The 21,323-nt window shown below is 35.8% G+C and overlaps 1 protein-coding gene across 1 annotated transcript in view; it reads left to right on the top strand.

Annotated features, from left to right (window-relative positions):
- Nucleotides 1–21,323, top strand: part of LOC141388521 (nose resistant to fluoxetine protein 6-like) — a 64,172-nt gene that overhangs the window by 11,095 nt on the left and 31,754 nt on the right. Inside the window, exons 2-3 of the mRNA XM_073958441.1 lie at nt 20,058–20,353; nt 20,425–20,593. Coding sequence (XP_073814542.1) covers nt 20,058–20,353; nt 20,425–20,593 — 465 coding nt within the window. The remainder of the gene's footprint in view (nt 1–20,057; nt 20,354–20,424; nt 20,594–21,323) is intronic.

The following is a 21,323-nucleotide window of genomic DNA, read 5'->3' as shown; positions in this document are numbered from 1 at the left end:
CAAAAATGTGCCTCATCGAAATAATGGTTTTAGACCCCAAGTATGTTTGTACGATATCCGTTTTAGACAATTTTGAGTAGATCTAGCAATGTCCGTCCGTCTGTCTGTCTGTCTGGCTGGCTGGTGCGCACGATAACTCTCGAAAGGATCAATCGATTCGGTTCAAATTTTGGGTATCGAAATATTTTGTCCAGATTCGATTTAAGTTCGAAGATGGGCCATATAGGTCCACTCCGTCAGGTACCTCCCCCACAAATGTTCAAAAATTGCCGCAAAACTTGTGCGCACGATAACTCTTGTAGGGAATAACCGATTTGGTCCATACTTTGCACATCGTGTAATTTCTACCAAACTTAGATGAGGTTCCAATATGGACTCAATCGGTCCACTTCTTCGGGTACCTCCCACACAAAATTTCGGAAAAGTTCAGTTTAGGACCTGGTCTCGAATCGCTTTGATTTTTGTTTACGCAAGTTGGATTCGCTGTCCTCTATACGACGCTGTATGTTTGATTAGGGGCAAGTCCATACTTCCTGAGAAAGTGGGCCTGAAAGTTACAAAAAACCCTATGACACCGTTTTAGTGGTTGGAGCGCAAGATAACTCTCGAACGGATCTGCCGATTCGGTCCAAAATTTGGCTTTCATAATATTTTGTCCAAGCTTAGCTTAAGTTCGAATATGGGCTATATCGGTCCACTCCTTCCGGTACCTCCCCCACAAAAGTTCGAAAAATTTGAGCGCACGATAACTCTTGAAGGAAGAAACCGATTTGATCCATACTTTGCACATCGTGAAATTTCTACTAAACTTAGATGAAATTCCAAAATGGACTCAATCGGTCCACTCCTTCGGGTACCTCCCACACAAAATGTCAGATATGTTCAGATTAGGACCTGCTCTCGAATCGCTTTGATTTTTGTTGCAACAACTTGTATTCGTTGCCCACCATACGGCGGTACAAGTTTCATCAGGGGCAAGTCCATTCTTCCTGAGAAAATAGCCTGAAAGATGCAAAAAGCCCCTATAACACGGTGTGTAGTAGATGGAGCGCAAGATAACTCTCGAACGGATGTGCCAATTCGGTCCAAATTTTGGCCTCCGTAATATTGTGTCCAAACATAGTTTAAGTTCGAAGATAAGCCATATCGGTCCACTCCTTCAGGTACCTCCCCCATAAAAGTTCAAAAATGTTCGGAAAAATTGTGCGCACGATAACTCTTAAAGGGAGTGACCGATGTGATCCATACTTTGCACATCCTAATATATCTACCAGATATAGATCAGGTTCGAATATGGACCATATTTGTCTACTCCTTCTGGTACCCCTCACACACAATTTCGGATAAGTTCACTTTCATTTTTGTTGAAGCGATTTGCATTCGCTTCCTCCATTACGACGGTAAAAGTTTTTCAGGGGCATGTCCATATTTCTTAGGAAAACATCCCGAAAGGTTACAAAAATCCCTATAACTCTCGAACTGTTCAACCCATTTGGTCCAACATTTGGTCTTCGTCATATTATATCCAAACTAAGTTTCATGGGGTCCACAACTTTTAGGACGATATCACTTGAATGGGGCAATTTGGTCTAAAATTTGGATCTCCTAATATTTTGGCAAATTTTAATTTAACTTCTAAAATGGCCCATATCGGTCCTCCATAAAGGTACCTCCCCCACAAAGGTTCAACATTTGTGTCTTAGTGCAGTTAACTACTAATCCACATTTTTGTCGGCAAGTTCAAATGTCGCAAAAAGGCCACAAAATTCTGAAGAGACCTTAAATACATTCGATCTGTCCGTAGGTCAAAGTTTCACTTCACATTGGCTGAGGGTATATATCTGTCAGCAAAGCCGACTGACTCTTTTTTACTTGTTATTTGGTATGTTGGGTAATAATAATTTTATAATCCCCCCATACCAAGTGCGGATATTATTCGAATGTCCGGCATAACTTTCGAAAACGATATCACTGTCGAAGGATTGGCAAATGTTTTTCGGGTGTACACAAGCACGTTGTTCTTTTGTTCGTCAAAAGTTTAAAAACGATATCATTTTCGAACATTTTGCGAATGTTTTTTCTTCACAAGAAAAATTGTTTCGAGAAATATTTTTTACTTCGGAAATTTTTACGTTTTAAAAAATAATTTTATGTAGTTCGTGAAAAATTCCCATTTGCTTTTTTCAAATATTTTCGATATAAATGATACTTATAATATTGTTACGGAATTAGATTTAACTAATCTCCGTGTAGACGTTGTTTTATTCCCCGATACGATTTGTACCAAATAAAACAGGGTTCGATTTAGATTACGTTTCTACAATGCTTTATTTACTTTATTACACTTATTCGGAACCGACTTTAATTACTTAGCACACAGCTAGTCTCTAGTTAGCACGCAGCAATTCTTTAACCGATCTGTTCAGTTCAACGCTTAAAACACAACTCCTCCCTGTTCGAGAAATATCTAGAGCATATGGCAACACCTCGAATCTGTACAACGAACACACAGACGCACATTCGCACTAAGCGAACAACCTTACTCACATACATACATGGGGGAATGACGTAACTACAACAACAAACAAGTGCAATAAAGAAGTAACAAACTAAACAATAATTACATGATTGTGGCAAAACAAAACAAAAGCACATTAATGAAAGGTAAAGAACATCTAGAATAATGAAGATAATTCTACATGATAATTGTTGTTGCTTAAATAAAGTAACTGCGTAATAAAAACTTTTCGTTACAATTCAAATTTTTAAATTAACGGAAATTAAACTAAACTAACTTAAACCTATCAGTTACATTCGTAACAATATTAACAAGAAGTGATGATAAACACAACATATAGCTTGGTTACAAATACAAGACAACAATGTTTATAAACTGTTACACCCATTGAATCGCAAACATTACAAAGAAGAAAAAGTACATAACAGAAAAATTAAGAGACGTCAGATAAAGTTAAACATGTCATAAAATCGAAACTCCGCCAAAAATGTTTTTTTTGGCACTATCGTAAAAACTATCATCTTTCATTCGCTAATAATATTATTAACGACATTCGAATTCGAAGGTTTTCCTGCCACAAACTGAGCGACGAATGAATCGTTTTTAATTCGTTCTCGAGTGTCGTTTTCGAATAAAATATCCGCAAAACTATCGAAAACGGATCGTTTGCGATAGCAATGGTATGGGGGGGTATGCCAAACAATTTTAAAAACGATCGAATTCAATGATTTTTAAAATTGTTTTTAGGGCATTTGTATGGAAAAATTTCGTCAGATTTGCATTGAAACAATCATTTTATCATATTCACAACTCGAAAAATGTATTGTAAACAAATCCACTTGTTGCTTTTATTTTGAAGTTTTAGGAATTCAGGAAAAACAAGGGTTCTATAGATTTTTTTCATTTAAATCTACCTCTTTACTTATACCATGATTGAGGGCTTTTGTTGTCGAGTTATTTATTTCCACCTTTTTTAATTTCTTAGTGAAAAACTTAAGTGACATTTTATGTTTTAGATTTATCAATATTTGAGTGTAAAATATTAAAATAAATAAAGTATAAAATATTTAAAAGAAATTGAAAAGATAAAAATTTGTTAACGATTTTTAGTGGTTTCGAGTGAAGCAATTTTTATTTTGTTTATTATTTGGGAAAGCAAATACCTAATCGTAAATAACGACAAAATGCCTTTTATGCGGTTGTGTTCATATTCCAATACCGCGAGTCTGAAAATTCGAAATTACCGCAATCAACGGTATGTATCGGTTCAGATTATAGTTCCCATATAAGTCCTTTTCCATCTATTTGATGTACCAAACATGCAATATACATATGCCCGATTTCAATAAATTTTGGAATTTGTTACGGAATTTTGCACACAAATAAATGTGCCAAAATATATCGAAATAGGTCCAGATAATTTTGGCCGATTTGAGGTATTTGATGCACCAACACGATATGTACGTCCAATTTCAATAATGTTTTTAAGTGTGGAGGAATCGGGACTATATATAAGTCCTTTTCCATCTATTTGGTGCACCAAACATGCAATATACATATGCCCAATTTCAATAAATTTTGGGATTTGTTACGGAATTTTGCACACAAATAAATGTGCCAAAATATATCGAAATAGGTCCAGATAATTTAGGCCGATTTGAGGTATTTGATGCACCAACACGCTATGTACGTCCAATTTCAATTATGTTTTTAAGTGTGAAGGAATCGGGACTATATATAAAATATATTGAAATCGATCGAGAGTTGTAAAATGTGTGCAAATTTGGACTAGAAAAATGTTCGACAAAATATTTTGAAAACCGCTCAGATTTCAAGTCATCCTTTCGCTAAAAAATATCACATGGGTGGAGGAATAATAATAAAATATTGAATCTCTGATTCATCATTTAAGTGCCTTTGAAGTCTGTACAAGTCATAATTATAATATGAGTGTGCTTTTAGTTGGAGAAAATCAAGGCTAAAATTAATAAATATCAGAGACTTCTTAGGTGGGATGGGCGAAGGGAAACAGTTACCTATATTTACTTAGGACATGTCCTTATCCTCATTATTATTATTGGATTAAAAATTGTCAATGCAAGCGGGAGTTACCCTAATAGTAATTTAAGGTGTCACAACAGCTTGATAGTATATACTCTTGGAAAAACGTTCTCAATCTTAGCTTTATTCTTAATTTGATTCTCTTCTTTAAAGGGGAGAATAGGCTCAGATAGGCTCATTTTGTCGAATTAAAGAGTATATCGTCACCATAAATGCCAGAAGATGTAACCTACATGAACACTGAAATTCGTTTTTTGATGGAATATGATACATAAAGTCAAAATACATGCTCTGGCACAATTTCAAGCCTGCACGTTCAACAAAACGTCCTATTCAAGAAATTGCATTTCGGAGATTTTGTTTTAATGGAGGATCCTAAAACTTAGCGCTTCAGCGGTTTTGGTTTCCCTTCTTATTCCCATTTATACATGATTGAGAATACTCCAAATACTCGCCCTTATAAGATCGTTCTATATCTTTAAAAGAGAAAATGTTTGTACGTTTGTGTCAAAGACAGTCTGAATGTCGAATGTTTGTTCCTCACAAAAACACTTTTGTTATAGTTTAAAAAGAAATCATATTTATCTATATATATAAAAAAGAATGATGTTAGTTACTACGCTTATAACTCAAGAACGGCTGAACAGATTTTGACAATTCGCACCAATTCGGAATGGTCCCATGGCAGAAAAGGATAAAACCGAAAAAAATCTCGAAAATCTGCGAAAAATTTGAAAAAATATTTTTTGAAGAATGTCAATTTTTCCACACATTTCTCTCGAGCTTTTGCGTTCGGAGTGTATCGTGTCACTTTTTTACAGGCTTTTGGCGAAAATGGTGTATGCAACACATGCTATTAACTTTTTAAAAGATCTCTATGTCAATTTTTAAAAGTTCTATAAAATTGTTTTTTTTTTTAATTTAATAAATGTCAGTTTTCATTTTATTCAAACAATTCTTTGTGCAAATTAATTGCGAAAAATTTTTTAAAAGACGTGAGTTTGGTCTTAATTTTAAGAGGTTATTAGCAGCTTCAATTGATGATACCATTCTCTGGATTGTTGTTTTTGAAAAATCTAATAGGAAGTACGCCAGCGTTCCAGGCAGAATATAACAGATGTTTTCAAATGAATTCGAAGTTAATATTATTGAAGAACGCGGATTGAACCTGACATCGACCACACATACCCACGGCCAAATTCACCATCGATTTGGATCTTTGTTAACACATTCTTATTTTCATCAACTCAACAACTTGCATTATTCACATTATTGCATAGAGTTCGTGCGTAATCAAGGGATCCATATTTAATATGAATAACGAGATGCGAAACCGAGGTGGTTATGAAGACAGATAATAAATGCAAAAGGTTGGTTGAAGGTATGTCGATTCTGTGATCGGATGTTTTTGAGAAAACCGTCAAATGTACATCAGTTTCCAAAGTTTTTGATTAGATCAATGCTTGCCTCAAATTCTCTTCATTGTGGTACTTTGAACCGAAAGAAGCAAGTTTGGCTGGGCCCAATTTTTTATACCCACCACCACGACTTGTACCTTAGTAAAACGGAACCATTAGTTTCTGTTCGATTTTGAAAATACTAAACTCTAAGACTTATTCCCAGGAGCCGTGGAATATGCTAACTGCTAAATTTCTTTTAAACCAGGTTTAATACGAATGAGACATCAATATTTTCTACGCATTCCGAATCCGAAATACCATGTTACATTCATTGGGATATATACAAAAATATGAACCTATATTGATCATTTTCGGTGTCGAGGTTTTCTACCCATTGAGAATCCGAAATACCAAGTTACCGTCACTACAGTAGAAAAATCTTTTAAAAAATCACATCGACCGGCATGATTGTACCTTCCAATCTGACAACCAACAATACCAAATTACTGCATTTTCTGTCAGAAGAAAATATGGACCAATGTCTAAAATTTCTGCCGATAAGAGGTGGTTATGAAGACAGATAATAACACTGTGCTACAGTGAAAATTTGCAGAGGTTCTAATGCATAAATTCGGTTTTGTGGGAGTCCACAGAAGACGAAAATACCTTTGGTTTCTTTGGGTCACTTCGGTTTTTCATTTTATAACGGTAAATGTAGTGAAAAAAGGGCTTTCTTGGATTTTCAAGTTTAAACGGACATTACTTCTTTTTTCCACAACCGATTTGCACACACTGTTTTTCATTATAAAGGGGAGTGTAATGCCTCTCGAACAAGCCATAGGTTTTTAAAATCGGTTAACAAATAGCTAAGTAATAATGGTTTAAGTGTGACAAAAACGCATTAAAGAACAGTAAAATGTTTTTCCTTGTGCTCTAGGCTGCGTAAACGGCACCTAACAGTACAATTATTTACTGTTAGCAAGTAGGAAATTTAGTTGGCTTTCCAAAATGGGAAAAAGCAACAAAATCCGTTGAAAAATGAATGCGTTATGGCATTTTTTGTGTTTCATCTTTTTGGTTTTTTTCATATTTTCCTTTATAAAACATTGATACCTTGTGCGTAATTGTTAAGCAGGATAATTACAATTAGAATCATACATGCTAAGATACCCATCTTTTATAAAGGAAAATATGAAAAAAAACCAAAAAGTTGAAACACAAAAAATGCCATAACGCATTCATTTTTCAACCGATTTCGTTGGGTTTTCCCATTTTGGAAAGCCAACTAAATTTCCTACTTGCTAACAGTAAATAATTGTACTGTTAGGTGCCGTTTACGCAGCCTAGAGCACAAGGAAAAACATTTTACTGTTTTTTAATGCGTTTTTGTCACACTTAAACCACTATTACTTAGCCATTTGTTAACCGATTTTAAAAACCTATGGCTTGTTCGAAAGGCATTACACTCCCCTTTATAATGAAAAACAGTGTGTGCAAATCAGTTGTGGAAAAAAGAAGTAATGTCCGTTTAAACTTGAAAATCCAAGAAAGCCCATTTTTCACTACTTTTACCGTTATAAAATCAAAACCCGAAGTGACCCAAAGAAACCAAAGGTATTTTCGTCTTCTATGGACTCCCACAAAACCGAATTTGTGCATCAGAAATCCTGCAAAAAATTTTTGTCCACTTTTGTATCACAGTGTAATACAAAAGGTTGGTTGAAGGTATGTCGATTCTGTGATCGGATGTTTTTGAGAAAACCGTCAAATGTACATCAGTTTCCAAAGTTTTTGATTAGATCAATGCTTGCCTCAAATTCTCTTCATTGTGGTACTTTGAACCGAAAGAAGCAAGTTCGGCTGGGCCCAATTTTTTATACCCACCACCACGAGTTGTACCTTAGTAAAACGGAACCATTAGTTTCTGTTCGATTTTGAAAATACTAAACTCTAAGACTTATTCCCAGGAGCCGTGGAATATGCTAACTGCTAAATTTCTTTTAAACCAGGTTTAATACGAATGAGACATCAATATTTTCTACGCATTCCGAATCCGAAATACCATGTTACATTCATTGGGATATATACAAAAATATGAACCTATATTGATCATTTTCGGTGTCGAGGTTTTCTACCCATTGAGAATCCGAAATACCACGTTACCGCCACTACAGTAGAAAAATCTTTTAAAAAATCACATCGACCGGCATGGTTGTACCTTCCAATCCGACAACCAGCAATACCAAATTGCTGCATTTTCTGTCAGAAGAAAATATGGACCAATGTCTAAAATTTCTGCCGATAAGTTTTTTAAATACAAGCCTCCTTAAATGACAAATTAGATCAGGATGTACTTTTATGTTAGGGGTATACCGAAATGGGGATATATGCCAAAAATTTTCGTGGAGTTTTCTGACCACTGGAAACTTTAAATGTGAGATTAAAGCTAATTCAGTTAGAAAATTATGTTAGGATTACTACAAATCTTTATATATAAAACTCAATTGTCGTTTGTTGGTAATTGAATCAGTTGAAAACGGCTGGGGCGATTGGTATAATTTTTTGTGAAAATGTTAATCATAGTCCAGTTTAGGTTTTTATGCAAAGAAAAATTGACCACGCCCACTTTTCCGCCCACTTTTATAAATATGTTATATCTACGAAACTACTCAACAGATTTTCTTGAAATTTTCAGGGAACGTAGAGTGATGGCCCCCGGTTGAAATGGGCTACATATTTGGTTGAATTTCGGATCGGGCGGGGTACCTCCCCTATGCCCTATTTTTGTAAAAATGCAATATTTGCAACAATTACAAATGTATCGCTTTCAAAATTAATTTCCGAGTCAATGGCGATTGTGTCTCCAACCTTACGTGTTTATTTGGGGCATTAAGACTGGACAACGTCCACTTTTTTAAATATATTATATCTACGAAACTACTGAAGAGATTTTTCCTGAAACTTTCAGCGAATGTACAGGGTTGGTCCCTGATAAAAATAGGCTACATATCTTTTGACTTTCGGATCGGGCGGGTACCTCCTCTATGCCATATTTTTGTAAAAATCCAATATTTGCAACAAATACGAATGTATCGGTTTGAGAATTTATTTCCAAGTCAATGGCGATTGTGTCTCCAACCTTACGTACTTCTTTTAGGACTTAAGATCCGACCACACTCACTTTCAAATTAGGTTATATCTACAAAACTACCGAAGGGATTTTCAAGAAAATAGCGATTTGTCTAAACTTTTAAATCTTTATAAATAAAAATCAAATATCGTTCGTTGGTATAGTTGAACTGATGCCATAGTTGATAACGACTGGACCGATTTGCGCGCAATAACCCTACTAACCCTACTTGGGTTTTTATGCAAAGAAAATGTAAAAATGTTAAGAAAATTTCTACAAAAACTAATGAACCGATTTTCCTGAAATTGCCAGGGATTGAACAGGAATGGCCCCGCTTAAAATAGGCTACAAATTCAGTTGAATTTCGGAAGGGGGGGGGGGGGGGGTGGTTGACTTCCCCTTTACCTTACTTTTTTAAAAATGTTATATTTACAATAATTACGAATGTATCTATTTGTAACTTAATTTGCCCCCCTATGCGATACTTAAAAAAACGTTATATTTGCAAAAATTATGTATGTATCGGATTAAAAATTTGCGGATTAATCTACGTACTTCTTTGGGGCCTATAGGCCCTACCACGCCTGTTTTTTTAATATGTCATAACTGCAATACTACTGAAGGGATTTCCATAAAATTTGCAGCAAAAACTCAATGTTAGCCGTTATTATGTATATTTTATGAATTTCGGAAGAGGTGGGGTACCTTCCCCATGCCTTTCTGTTAAACGCTATACGTATAAGCCAAACATATGATTATATCCGTTTCACCATACATTTTGGTAGGCAATGAAGTTGTGTGCACCCTAGGTACATATTTGGAGCCAAAATACCGGCCTGGTCCACTTTTTTAATATGTTATATCTTGAAAACTGATGACCACGCCCAATATTTTCAAAGCATTATTTTTTCTAAAACTACTGAACCTAATTTAAAATCCTTCTCGGTTTAAATATGGACCGAAGAAGTGAGGTAGAAAATACCTATTTTTGAATTGTCAAGCATAAAGTCGATAAAAAGTAGTCATTAAAACGCATTACGACGGGCCAGCAACGCGGACCGGGGTCTGCTAGTATGAAATAATTGGCAACATTTCCCATATACACTTTGATACGACCAAAAATGTGCCTCATCGAAATAATGGTTTTAGACCTCAAGTATGTTTGTACGATATCCGTTTCAGACAATTTTGAGTAGACGTGGCAATGTCCGTCCGTCTGTCTGTCTGGCTGGTGAGCACGATAACTCTCGAACGGATCAATCGATTCGGTTCAAACTTTGGGTATAGAAATATTTTGTCCAGATTTTATTTAAGTTCGAAGATGAGCCATATCTGTCCACTCCTTCAGGTACCTGCCCCACAAAATTTCGAAAATGTTCGGAAAATTTATGCGCACGATAACTGGTGAAGGAAGTGACCGATTTGGTCCATACTTTGTATAGCGTAAACTTTCTACCAGTGTAAAAAAACCCAACGATTTAGGTGTACGTATACTTACTTATCTGTGCCACTGTATGTACACAATTGTTGATGGATAAGATCTAATAAATCATTACTCGAGAAAATCCATCTACTAAAACGCGAGATACGAGAAATTCCAAATTAGGAAAATAGCCCAAAATTATTCTAAAATATCGCGGGTAGTTTCCATTGCAATGAAGAAACCAGTGCTGTATCTTCGTTTTTGCAGTAACAGAGAATTAAAAACTTCACTGATAAGGGCGCTGCAGTGTCGGTCAAAACTAAAACACCCCATCAGTACATTTTTTAAATGATGTTTTTTAAGAAAACAAAGTTGTAACTTGTGTTGTATTTTCTTCCTTTTTAGACCCTACTCCACTATGTATGGAGGGTATTGTAAGCTGGTTTTTGCCAAAAAGTTTGCAACGCATCGAAATAATGGTCGTAGACCCATACTTATATATACCAAAATGAATGTCTCGACGAGCTGAGTCGATCTGGCTATGTGTGTCCGTCTGTCCATCTAAACCTTGTAATCACGCTACAGGTTGCAAATTTGATCGTGTTGATGAGGGTCCCGGAGGGGAAGAAGCCTACTAATTTTGGTGATGCAACTTAGGTCTCAAAATGGGCAAAAAACTTAGAGAAAAAGACAATCTTTTTTCTCTAAGAAGTATACCAAAAGCAAGACCTGAAAATAAAAGTGACAAATATCAGCTTTCTAACGATGTAAAGTAGGTTGTCATAGGTGGTCAAACAACGAAGATATCACAATAGTCGCAAATAAAACCCAACTTTAAATTCTTGTGATTTTAGTTATAATGACGAATATCTCAGATTTGGTTGGGGACTTTCCAAATGCAAAGCCTGTCTATGAAAGAAGAAAATCTCATATTTACAATGATGCAAAGTAGGTTGACGTAGGTGGCCAAATAACGGAGATATAGCAATAATCGGCAATACATCCCATTTTTCATTTTTTTCGAAATCGCGCTACAGGTCGCAATGTTGATCGGATCGTCACGAAACTTTGGGGGCTAATGGGAGTCCTACAGAGGAAGAAGCATATTGATTTTGATGGTGGTCGGATAATATTCAGGGTCGGAATTGGCAAAACCTTATTTGAAGAAAAGGTCAACGTTTTATTTCAAAGTCAATATCCCTGTTTCTTTTATAGGTACAGTATAGTCTCGATAATCCGGACACCACATGTTTCGGCGATGTCCGGATTATCGAATTGTCCGGATTACCGAGTAGTAATAAATACATATTTTGAAGGTTTAAATCATTAATAAGGGACTTTTACTATATAATAACCTGACATCTAAGGTAAACGAATTCATATTAAGCAAATATCACGGGTGGCGACCATTTTAAGATCGAGGGCAGCTTTCCTGGCTACCAAATTTACGTCTTATATTCCTCCATCGTTAGGTGACATTTGCTAAGTATTTTTGTCACCTAAAACTTCCTTACAACTAGTGTATATTAATTCAAAATTATTTTAAGGATATAAACTTTGTAGTCCATGTACATATAATGATTTCCCTATTCCATGGGACACGAGCCTCTTATGACTCGCGATAGAACTTCAGAATTCATGTGCACTCATCTCATTATGGTGAATATTTACCGATTTCTATGAACATCACCAAATGACTTCATCTCGTCGACGAACCAAAAACAAATGTTTTTTATATAAATGTTTTAGCTTACGAATAAGACAAAATGGAATTCAAATCTTTTGGCTGCATAATTACGAGAATGCAATACAACAATCCTTATTTGTCAGTGATTTTGAATGTCAAAGAAAGAAAATAAAAGGGGCAATACGATTTTTTTAGTTTATTGAATCTATGGTATCTACTCGTTTCCTCGTTTAGTTATAAATCCCAATAAAAACTAATCTTTTAAACCCGACGCTTTAATGATTTAAACATTTCTAGATAAAATGTCCTTGGAATACATTACATGGCCCAAGGGACTTTCTCACTAACCGGAGGGCGAATGAACTAATTCTTTCAGAGGAAAAGAACACGCAACATTGATCTTTCTGGGAACTAGGCTACAAAACATTAGGTTTTAAATACTGTTGCTTATCATAGCCATTTCCTTTATATTTTTTTCATTTGACAGTTTTTTCCTCTATAAAAGTTTTCATTTCACATTTTCATAGAAACAGAATTGAGCCCCAGGCATCAATGGTTGAACGATGAGAAAATCATTTGACAGATTCAGATACTTAATTCCATATTGACTGTATCAACACTGGCTGGCCAGAAAGCCGAGATTTGGACCAAAAACTTTGCTAAGAACGAAAACGTCAATGAAATAAATAAGAAACTAATGCTAGGTTTACATTTACGAAATCCACTCGATTTCAACTGTCAATTCCTTTGTGTATACGTCAAATGAAATCTCATCTGAGATCCATTGGATTTAATTTGACGTTTAAACAATGGAATTGACAGTTGAAATCGAGTGGATTTCGTAAATGTAAACCAAACATAATACTCAAAATAGGAAAAAAATATTGGTGTCCGGATTATCGAGGTAAGAAAAATGTGTGATGTCCGGATTACAGAGTCTACAATGTAAAAAATTCTAGTGTCCGGATTACCGCGTAGTCCGGATTAACGAGTGTCCGGATTATCGAGACTATACTGTATATCAAAAGCAAAGCCTGCAACGATGTAAAGTAGGTTTTCGTAGGTGGTCAAACAACAATAGTCGCTAATGCATCCCATTTTCCGATTTTTTTGTAATCACGCTGCAGTTCGCAATTTTGGTCCGATCGTCACGAATTTTGCGGATGATGCGGATCTCACAGAGGAAGAAGTCCATTAAGTTTGGCGATGGTCGGATAATATTCAGGAGTGGGAATAAGTAACAAGTAAAAAAGTATCAGTGGCTTTGCCGACAGAGATATACCCTCAGCCTGTGTATATTAAACATTTTTTCCCAAAATACGTATGTATTTAGGGGGTTTTAAAAATTTTGGGGGTTTGAACCGACAAAAGTGTTCATTAGGATTAAAGATCAAAAGTTTTGCGGAGGAGATACTAAAAGGAATGGATCGACATTGACCATTATGGAAGTGGATCTCCAGCCACTACATATAGTACCATAGGGGGTTTTTACACTCTACGGGCTGTTTGCTCAAGAAGTATGGACTTACCCCTAAAAAAACTTTTACCATCGTAATTGAGGCAGCGAATGCAAGTTGCTTCAACAAAAATCACAATGATTCGATATCAGGTCTTAAAATGTATTTATCCAAATTTTGTGTGTGATGTACCGGATGGAGTGGGCAAATATAGTCCATATTTGAACCTAATGTATATCTGGTAGATATATTAGGATGTGTAAAGAATAGACCAATTCGGACACTCCCTTCAAGTGTTACCGTACGAACAATTTTTCCGAACATTTTTGAACTTTTGTGGGGGAGGTACCGGAAGGAGTGGACCGATATAGCCCATCTTCGAACTTAAACTAAGTTTGGGTAAAATATTACGAAAGCCAAAATTTGAACCAGATTGGTTAATCCGTTCGTGCGCACCAGCCAGCCAGACAGACAGACGGACGGACATTGCTCAATCGACTCCAAATTGTCTGAAACATTTCGTGCAAACATACTTGGGGTCTAAAACCATTATTTCGATGAGGCACATTTTGCCCGTATAAAAGTGTATATACCCTCATAGCATAAATGCTGAGGGTATAAAAAGCATATGTGGAGAAAAGTCAACGTTTTTTTCTCATGCGAATATCTCCGCTTCTGGTAGTAATATTCCAAAGGGAACGCCCGTCAAAGGAAGAAGAAAATATCTCCTTTATATTGATTCAAAGTATGTTGGCGTAAGTGGGCAAACAACCGAGATATAGCAAAAGCCAATTTTTCCATTTTTTTTTGTAATCACGCTACAGGTTGGACTTTTGATCGGATCTTCACGAAATTTTGGGGATTGATAGGGGCCCCACAGATTAGTTTTGGTGATAGTCGGATAATATTAACGGGTCGGAATGGGAAAAACTCTATTCTTTGTGAATTTATCGGCTTCTAGTAGGGGTATTTCAACGGCAAAGCCTATTGGAAGAAGAAAATATTACCTTTACATTGGTGTAAAATAGGTTGGCGAAGGTGGTCAAAAAAGAAAGATAATGCATTCAATTCTTCAATTTTTGGTGGTAGTCAGATTATATTCCCTAAAAGAAATATTTACCATTGAAAAGTTTATGCACAAGGGCAGTGGTGTAGGGTATCACATGGTTGGCCCCGTCCCGACTATAGCCTTTGCTCACTTGTTTTCAATATAAGATTCAGTAGAAATAATATAAACATGAATGTTACTTCATATTTATGTTCTGTAGTTGAGTATTAAAGACCATTCTAAAGAATTTGTTAGGAAAAACAAACAGATTAGCATACATATATGGCCCAAATATAGGAAAAAGTTAAATATATATCCACATTTTATTCATTTTTATTGGTATATGAATTTACCCTCGGAGCCCGAGTCGTGAGAATATCTGGCATGGAGTCGGAGTCGAGGTAATTTTGGTTCGACTCCGAGCCTAACACTCCCATTTTCTTGGGAGTTTCAAGAAAAATAAAAGAAGTACTCCTATATATTTATTCCATGTACCTTTAACTCTTTAATGCATTGAAAACTATTTTTTCAAACCAAATTTTTTTTGTTTGGCATTAACATCCTCTTTTAATATTCAAATAGAATAAACTTTATTTTAGTAATTAATAAGTAGACATCGGATTTTGCATATTTGCATATTTTTTATTAATAAAGATAACAAAATTCTGATTGCACCAAAATTCGTTTTGAAGAAAACTAAATGCAATGACAGGCTCATATTTTTATTTTTTTGCATATTTGCATATGCACAAAATATGCAAAAAATATGCAAAATATACAAAAAAATATGCAAAATATGCAACTAATTTTTTTGACGAAAATCGTCAAATTAAATTTGAAAAGTCATCAAAAATTTTTCTAAATTAAGTTTATTGTCGTTAAACGTTGATTTCTTAGCAGATTATCATGTTATTAATTATTATTCCGCCACAGCAATAAATTTGGACTAAAAGACTTAGAAAATTTCCTATAACCCAGCCTTCTTATTACAACATAAGTTGCTTTCTAATACAAATTTGTTCAAAAACTCAATCAGAAATGTCAAAATGAACGTATCCAAATATGCTGATAGTTCCTGCTCGGCCAAATTGTCTGACAGAATAACAAATGAGCTAGAAATTAAGACTAAGACAATATTGAATACATATTACATAAAATCTTTCATATTTTACTAAAAACATATAACATATAAAATCATATACAGGGCAATTATGAATATTTCCCTTCGAAATTTCCGCACGGAAAATAATTTTAGAAAGTGAAACTCTTTTAAAATCAATATTTGTTAAAAGTTGAAAGCTACTAGATTCGCTTCATGATGGCATATTCTAGTCGAATCGACAAAAATATTCCCTTTTTGGGCATAAATATGGAAAAAATTGTGAAATTTGGGAAAGGAAACAAATTATGCACGGAATTTTTATTCATAATTGCACTGATAACTATATTTTAATACCCTAAGGGTCTTAGTGAATGAGTTTGCAACATACAAAAGGAAACGAAATAGACCCACAGTTCCTTTTGATTATCTGCATAGATTCGCACTTATCCATCTGGCCAGGTCTTTTTGAAAACAAAGTACAGGTCACATTTATAGACCAATTCGCATAAAAATTGGAGATTTTTTGGCCCTAGGGCGATCCCTGTTTATTTTGGTAAGAATTGATGCAGATTTGGATATTGCACCCATATATACAGTATAATCTCGACAATCCCTACACCACAGGTTTCGGCGGTGTCCGAATTATCAAATTGTCTGAATTAACGAATAGTAAAAAAAAAATTATTTTCTATGATTAAATAACTCGTGGTAGTTATATAATACTCTACGTGCTCTAAGTGTTAAAAATAGTGAGATTGTTCTATACGACAATCCGGACATTTTTATTGGCATTGCCCGTATTTGTTCCTTTCCTTACTGTTGGCGTGATACCACTGACCATCGATAGCTCAGGGATGAAAAGAGAAGAAATAAAAGACAAACACGAGTGTATCAGTTTCAAATATATTTTCGGTTTATTGTTGGTATAGGGTTTCTGCGAATGAGAAACATTACCTTTTGTATGTGAAGCTACGAAAGGAAAGCAATAGGAGTGTGACTCCTTCGAAAGTTAAATAGCAAGTGTGTTGCAGGTGGGCAGAATAACGTTCACAAGGCCGTGACATCAACTACGACCGCAGCATTGGAAAGCGCCCCTCTGCATCCGAACTAAGCGAATGCGGCTTCCAGGAGAGTGAGTAGAAAAGAGCAAGCTCTCTTCTACAATCCGAACTAGGCGAATAAGGCTCCTGGAAGAAGTGCAGAGAAGATATCCCCATAGGGCTCATAAGAGCGGCCAATTAGCGTGGGTAATTGGAATGCTCGGAAGGGGAAACAAAGTATCGAACATATACATTAGCGTAACCAATGTATCGAACTTATACATTTGCCGCCCACCTTGACGCGCTATCTGCAAGGCAACAGGGTTAGACTAAATTCGCGAGCAAACTTAAACTAGAGTTAGTAGGTTGTGCTTCAAGTTAGAGGTACGCAAATCAAGTTTCTATTGAGCATGGTCAAAAAATGTGCGAGATTTTCAAATGCAATTAAACTACGATTTAGTTAAAAGTGTTCGCTTTCATCGACTTTGTAATTTGACTACAAGGTGTTGGGCCTGTTAGGATATAACCGAATACAGTTTTCTGAGCCGTCAGCGAATTCGAAACAATGTGAGGCGACTCAGGCGACAACATTTTGGAGTAGAGATCAGCGCCCAATAACAAATCAATTGGCTTGTCTTCGAATGTATCTGCTAATTCGTAGTGAGACAATTTAGTACGCAGATTCGAACTGGAAGACAACGACAAGAAGTTTTTCGAGATGTTAGGTGAGACCAACACATCCGTTGCAGAATTTTTGGGTGATGTTAAATTCAAGGAACAAATTTCGTTTGAATTACTACTACTGTTTACTTCAGACAGAGTGACATTAGCAGGACGTGTTTTAACTCCAATTGTTTCCTGTAGTCTCTTTGTGACAATAGAGACTTCCGACGAATGATCAATTATTGCTCGAACAGAATAATTTTTGCGATTATGGACGACATTTACAATGGCAGTTCCCAAGAGCACATCTCTATTTCTTGTTGAGTGCAAAACTTGCCGGTTGGCGAAACAAGATTTAGAATGGAATATAATCTACTAGAAGTGGAGTCCGAAGGAATAGAAGGATTGGATGAGGGAAAAATCAACGAGTTTGTCGAAGTGTTAAGATGTTTGCCACGATGGAGTAGCGTGTGATGTCCAGAGATCATCAATGAGTTACTTGTCCCCGTAAGCCAATTGTGCACGCACAAGTTTTTTGGGCCTTTTGCTTTTTTAATGCGTGTGTTTTCTTGCACTCTGTATTTTTTCCACCACCACCAAAAATACTTGCGACGCATCAAGACCGTTGCTTGTGCGTAATAAGTAAAACAAGTATTCATCATATTTTGCACTGTTACAAAACTCGCAATCGTAGATAGTTTGCCAAGTGACTTATCAAGTGGAAGCACACACACAACATAACAAAAAATAAACATTTCTAATTTTATTTGTTGTTGTTTCGTTTGTGTATGCTTTTCTTTATTTGCTTGGAATGTTATGTGTGCTTCTGCATGTTCTTATAACGTTTGAAAATCAGTGTTAGAAAATGATCTTAGCTCTCACTCTCTCGGAGAGCACGAGACAATCGGTTGAATTACAAGGGTTGAAAACAATACTTGATGTGCGATGAGCAAGAAAGTAAAACAGAAAATGTAATTGCGTATTTAAAACTACTTGGCAAAGCATACGCAAGTGTCAAAAAATATCCATTTTTAAATAACTTATTTTCTGAGTGGCTAGCCACACTCGTACATATTTTGAGAATGGCAAGCAACACTTGCATATATTTTTTAGAGTAGCAAGCCGCACATACGCTTGTTTTTTTGCATGTGGCTTATGAGTGTCAAAATCAGCTACTTACGCAGTTCTCTGGTGATGTCTGCCTTTACAAACAGAACAATGGTGGTTGCTATTGCATTTTTTAACTTGGTGCCCATTCGAGAGGCAGTTAATGCAAAGGCGATGTTTTTTAACAATAGAAAACTTGTCCTCGAACGAAAGTTTTATAAATCGAGAACAGTTTCGAAGTAGATGCCCGTAATTTGGGCACATCACACATGTATGGTTCAACAACGATTTCAGTTTAGATGAGTTAGTTTTATAATTTGGACGACTAATTGGAGAAGATGATCGACAATTTTGCGAATATGATGTTTTGGGATTTTCCATGGCAGTAAAGTTTTCTATTCACAACAAAGTTTGTATTCTATCTGTTAGGAACGAATCTAATTGTTTCCATGTCGAAAGAGACGACTTCTTTTTGACACTTTGTTCCCACACAGCGATTGTATGTTGAGGAAGACGTTGAAAGCAAAGATGAACAAGAATTGGATCCCAATGATCCGTTACAACGTCGTAAACAGACATAGCGGAAATACAACTATTTTTGGTTTTTTGAACTAAGTGGTTTTTTGAACTGGTTTTTTGAACTAAGTGACATAATTTCTCAATGTCACTCAAGCGAGAATTTTTGATAAAAATTGTACTAAAAAGATCTCGAAAGGTTGGCCATGAAATGAAATCTCCACTAAAGACTTCGATGTCGATAGGAGGCATAACTAAATTGTGAGAAGATGGATCGACAAGAGAGAAACGACTAATGGAGTGTGGTTGGGTTGAAATCGATGATGCGAGCGATTCGCTGGGATGCAAAGGAGAAGTTTGGCTTTCTTTACAATTATTTGACACAAAGGGTTTTGTGTTCAAACATAGTAACATAACATAACAAATAGTGACACTTCCTCACGCTCGTTGCAAAAGTCTTCTCCTTTGTCGAATTCCTCATCAACTACATCCAAAACTAGTTCGATTTTAACCAATGGTAGTTCTGTCTCTAACTCGTATAACCGCCACGTTCTGCACACAACACAAAATAGAGATGTGCTCTTGGGAACTGCGATTGTAAACGTCGTTCACAACCACAACAATTATGTTGCTCGAGCCATAATTGATCCTTCGTCGGAAGTCTCAATCATCACAAAGAGACTACAAAACACAATTGGAGTTAAAACTCGTCCTCGTAAGCAAAAATTAATTCATTCATGCTACTGGAAACCATTTTATAGAAAAAAGGCCATTTTCAATTGTATTTTGCGTTTATGTTATTTTTTCAATGAAACTACTCCATGTGAACTTAGACTTTCGTTGTAACGTTTTAATGTTGACTGCATTGTTACTTTATTATTGATTTTTAATTTTTATTTCGACAGTAACATCATATCGCCGACTACCTCCCATGTTCACACTGGAAAATTATGACGAGTGTTTAGTTCGATCAAAGTCACCTTCTTCATATTGTTTACTATTTTCCGAAATAGAAGCCGATAGCTCGGAATTGTGGTATGAAATAGAGGAATATTCCAAAGATGTTTTGTATCGGTATCGACACGATTATATATTTATGGGTCTATGCGTGGACAAGTGTATGGAACGGTTAAGGAACTCCCCGTATATTCGTGAAAATAAAGTTAAGAGCAGCGATGGTAATTTTACATATTACGATGAGGTAAGAAAATACAATTCAAATATACATACATATAATGGTTAACTCATTTCCTGAACAATTATTTGGTTTAGGTAGTCCAATACTATCAGAAGATTTACCGAGATGATTCAATGGAGGACGCTGTGAAATATAAAGATATATTGGATAAGTGTGCCAATTTTATATTTCAAAGCAAATATAATTTAACACTGAACACATTTGTCGAATACTGTAGTACGCCAGAAAAGAAATCAAGTATAGGTAAGTATAATAATAAACATATAATAATAAGTATAATAGGGGAGGTATCGTGCCACTTCCGTAATTCATGGCTACATGTACCACGGCACATTCCAGAAAATTTCATGAAAATTAGTTAATTGGCTTTCGAGACATAACTTTTTTAAAAAGTGCCTCTGGTCGGGCCAATCTAAAATATTTGATTAGGGGCACAATCACCGTTGTTTCGCAAAAAATTCAGCAAACCGTGAGTGTGGTGCGGTATTTAGACTCAAGTAATTGAAAGGTATGGGAGTGGCGTACCCATAAAGGCTACCATTTTTCCCAATTATGGAAATTGCGTATTTTTTCAAATTTCTGGTCAATAAACAATCGATTTCTCGGAAACTATGTATAAAATATATTGTGTTCATGATTATAACCCCAGCCTTTAGGCTAAAGAGGGTATTTACACTTTGATACGACCAAAAATGTGCCTCATCGAAATAATAGTTTTAGACCCCAAGTATGTTTGTACGATATCCGTTTCAGACAATTTTGAGTAGATCTGGCAATGTCCGTCCGTCTGTCTGTCTGGCTGGTGCGCACGATAACTCTCGAACGGATCAATCGATTCGGTTCAAATTTTGGGTATCGATATATTTTGCCCAGATTTGATTTAAGTTCGAAGATGGGCCATATCGGTCCACTCCTTCAGGTACCTCCCCCACAAAAGTTCGAAAATGTTCGGAAAAATTGTGCGCACGATAAC

The sequence above is a fragment of the Musca autumnalis genome, unplaced genomic scaffold (genome assembly GCF_047663935.1).
Source record: "Musca autumnalis isolate F117 unplaced genomic scaffold, ASM4766393v1 scaffold_1, whole genome shotgun sequence".
NCBI classification, from domain to species: Eukaryota; Metazoa; Arthropoda; class Insecta; order Diptera; family Muscidae; genus Musca; species Musca autumnalis.
This window is presented reverse-complemented; position numbering and strand designations above follow the sequence as displayed.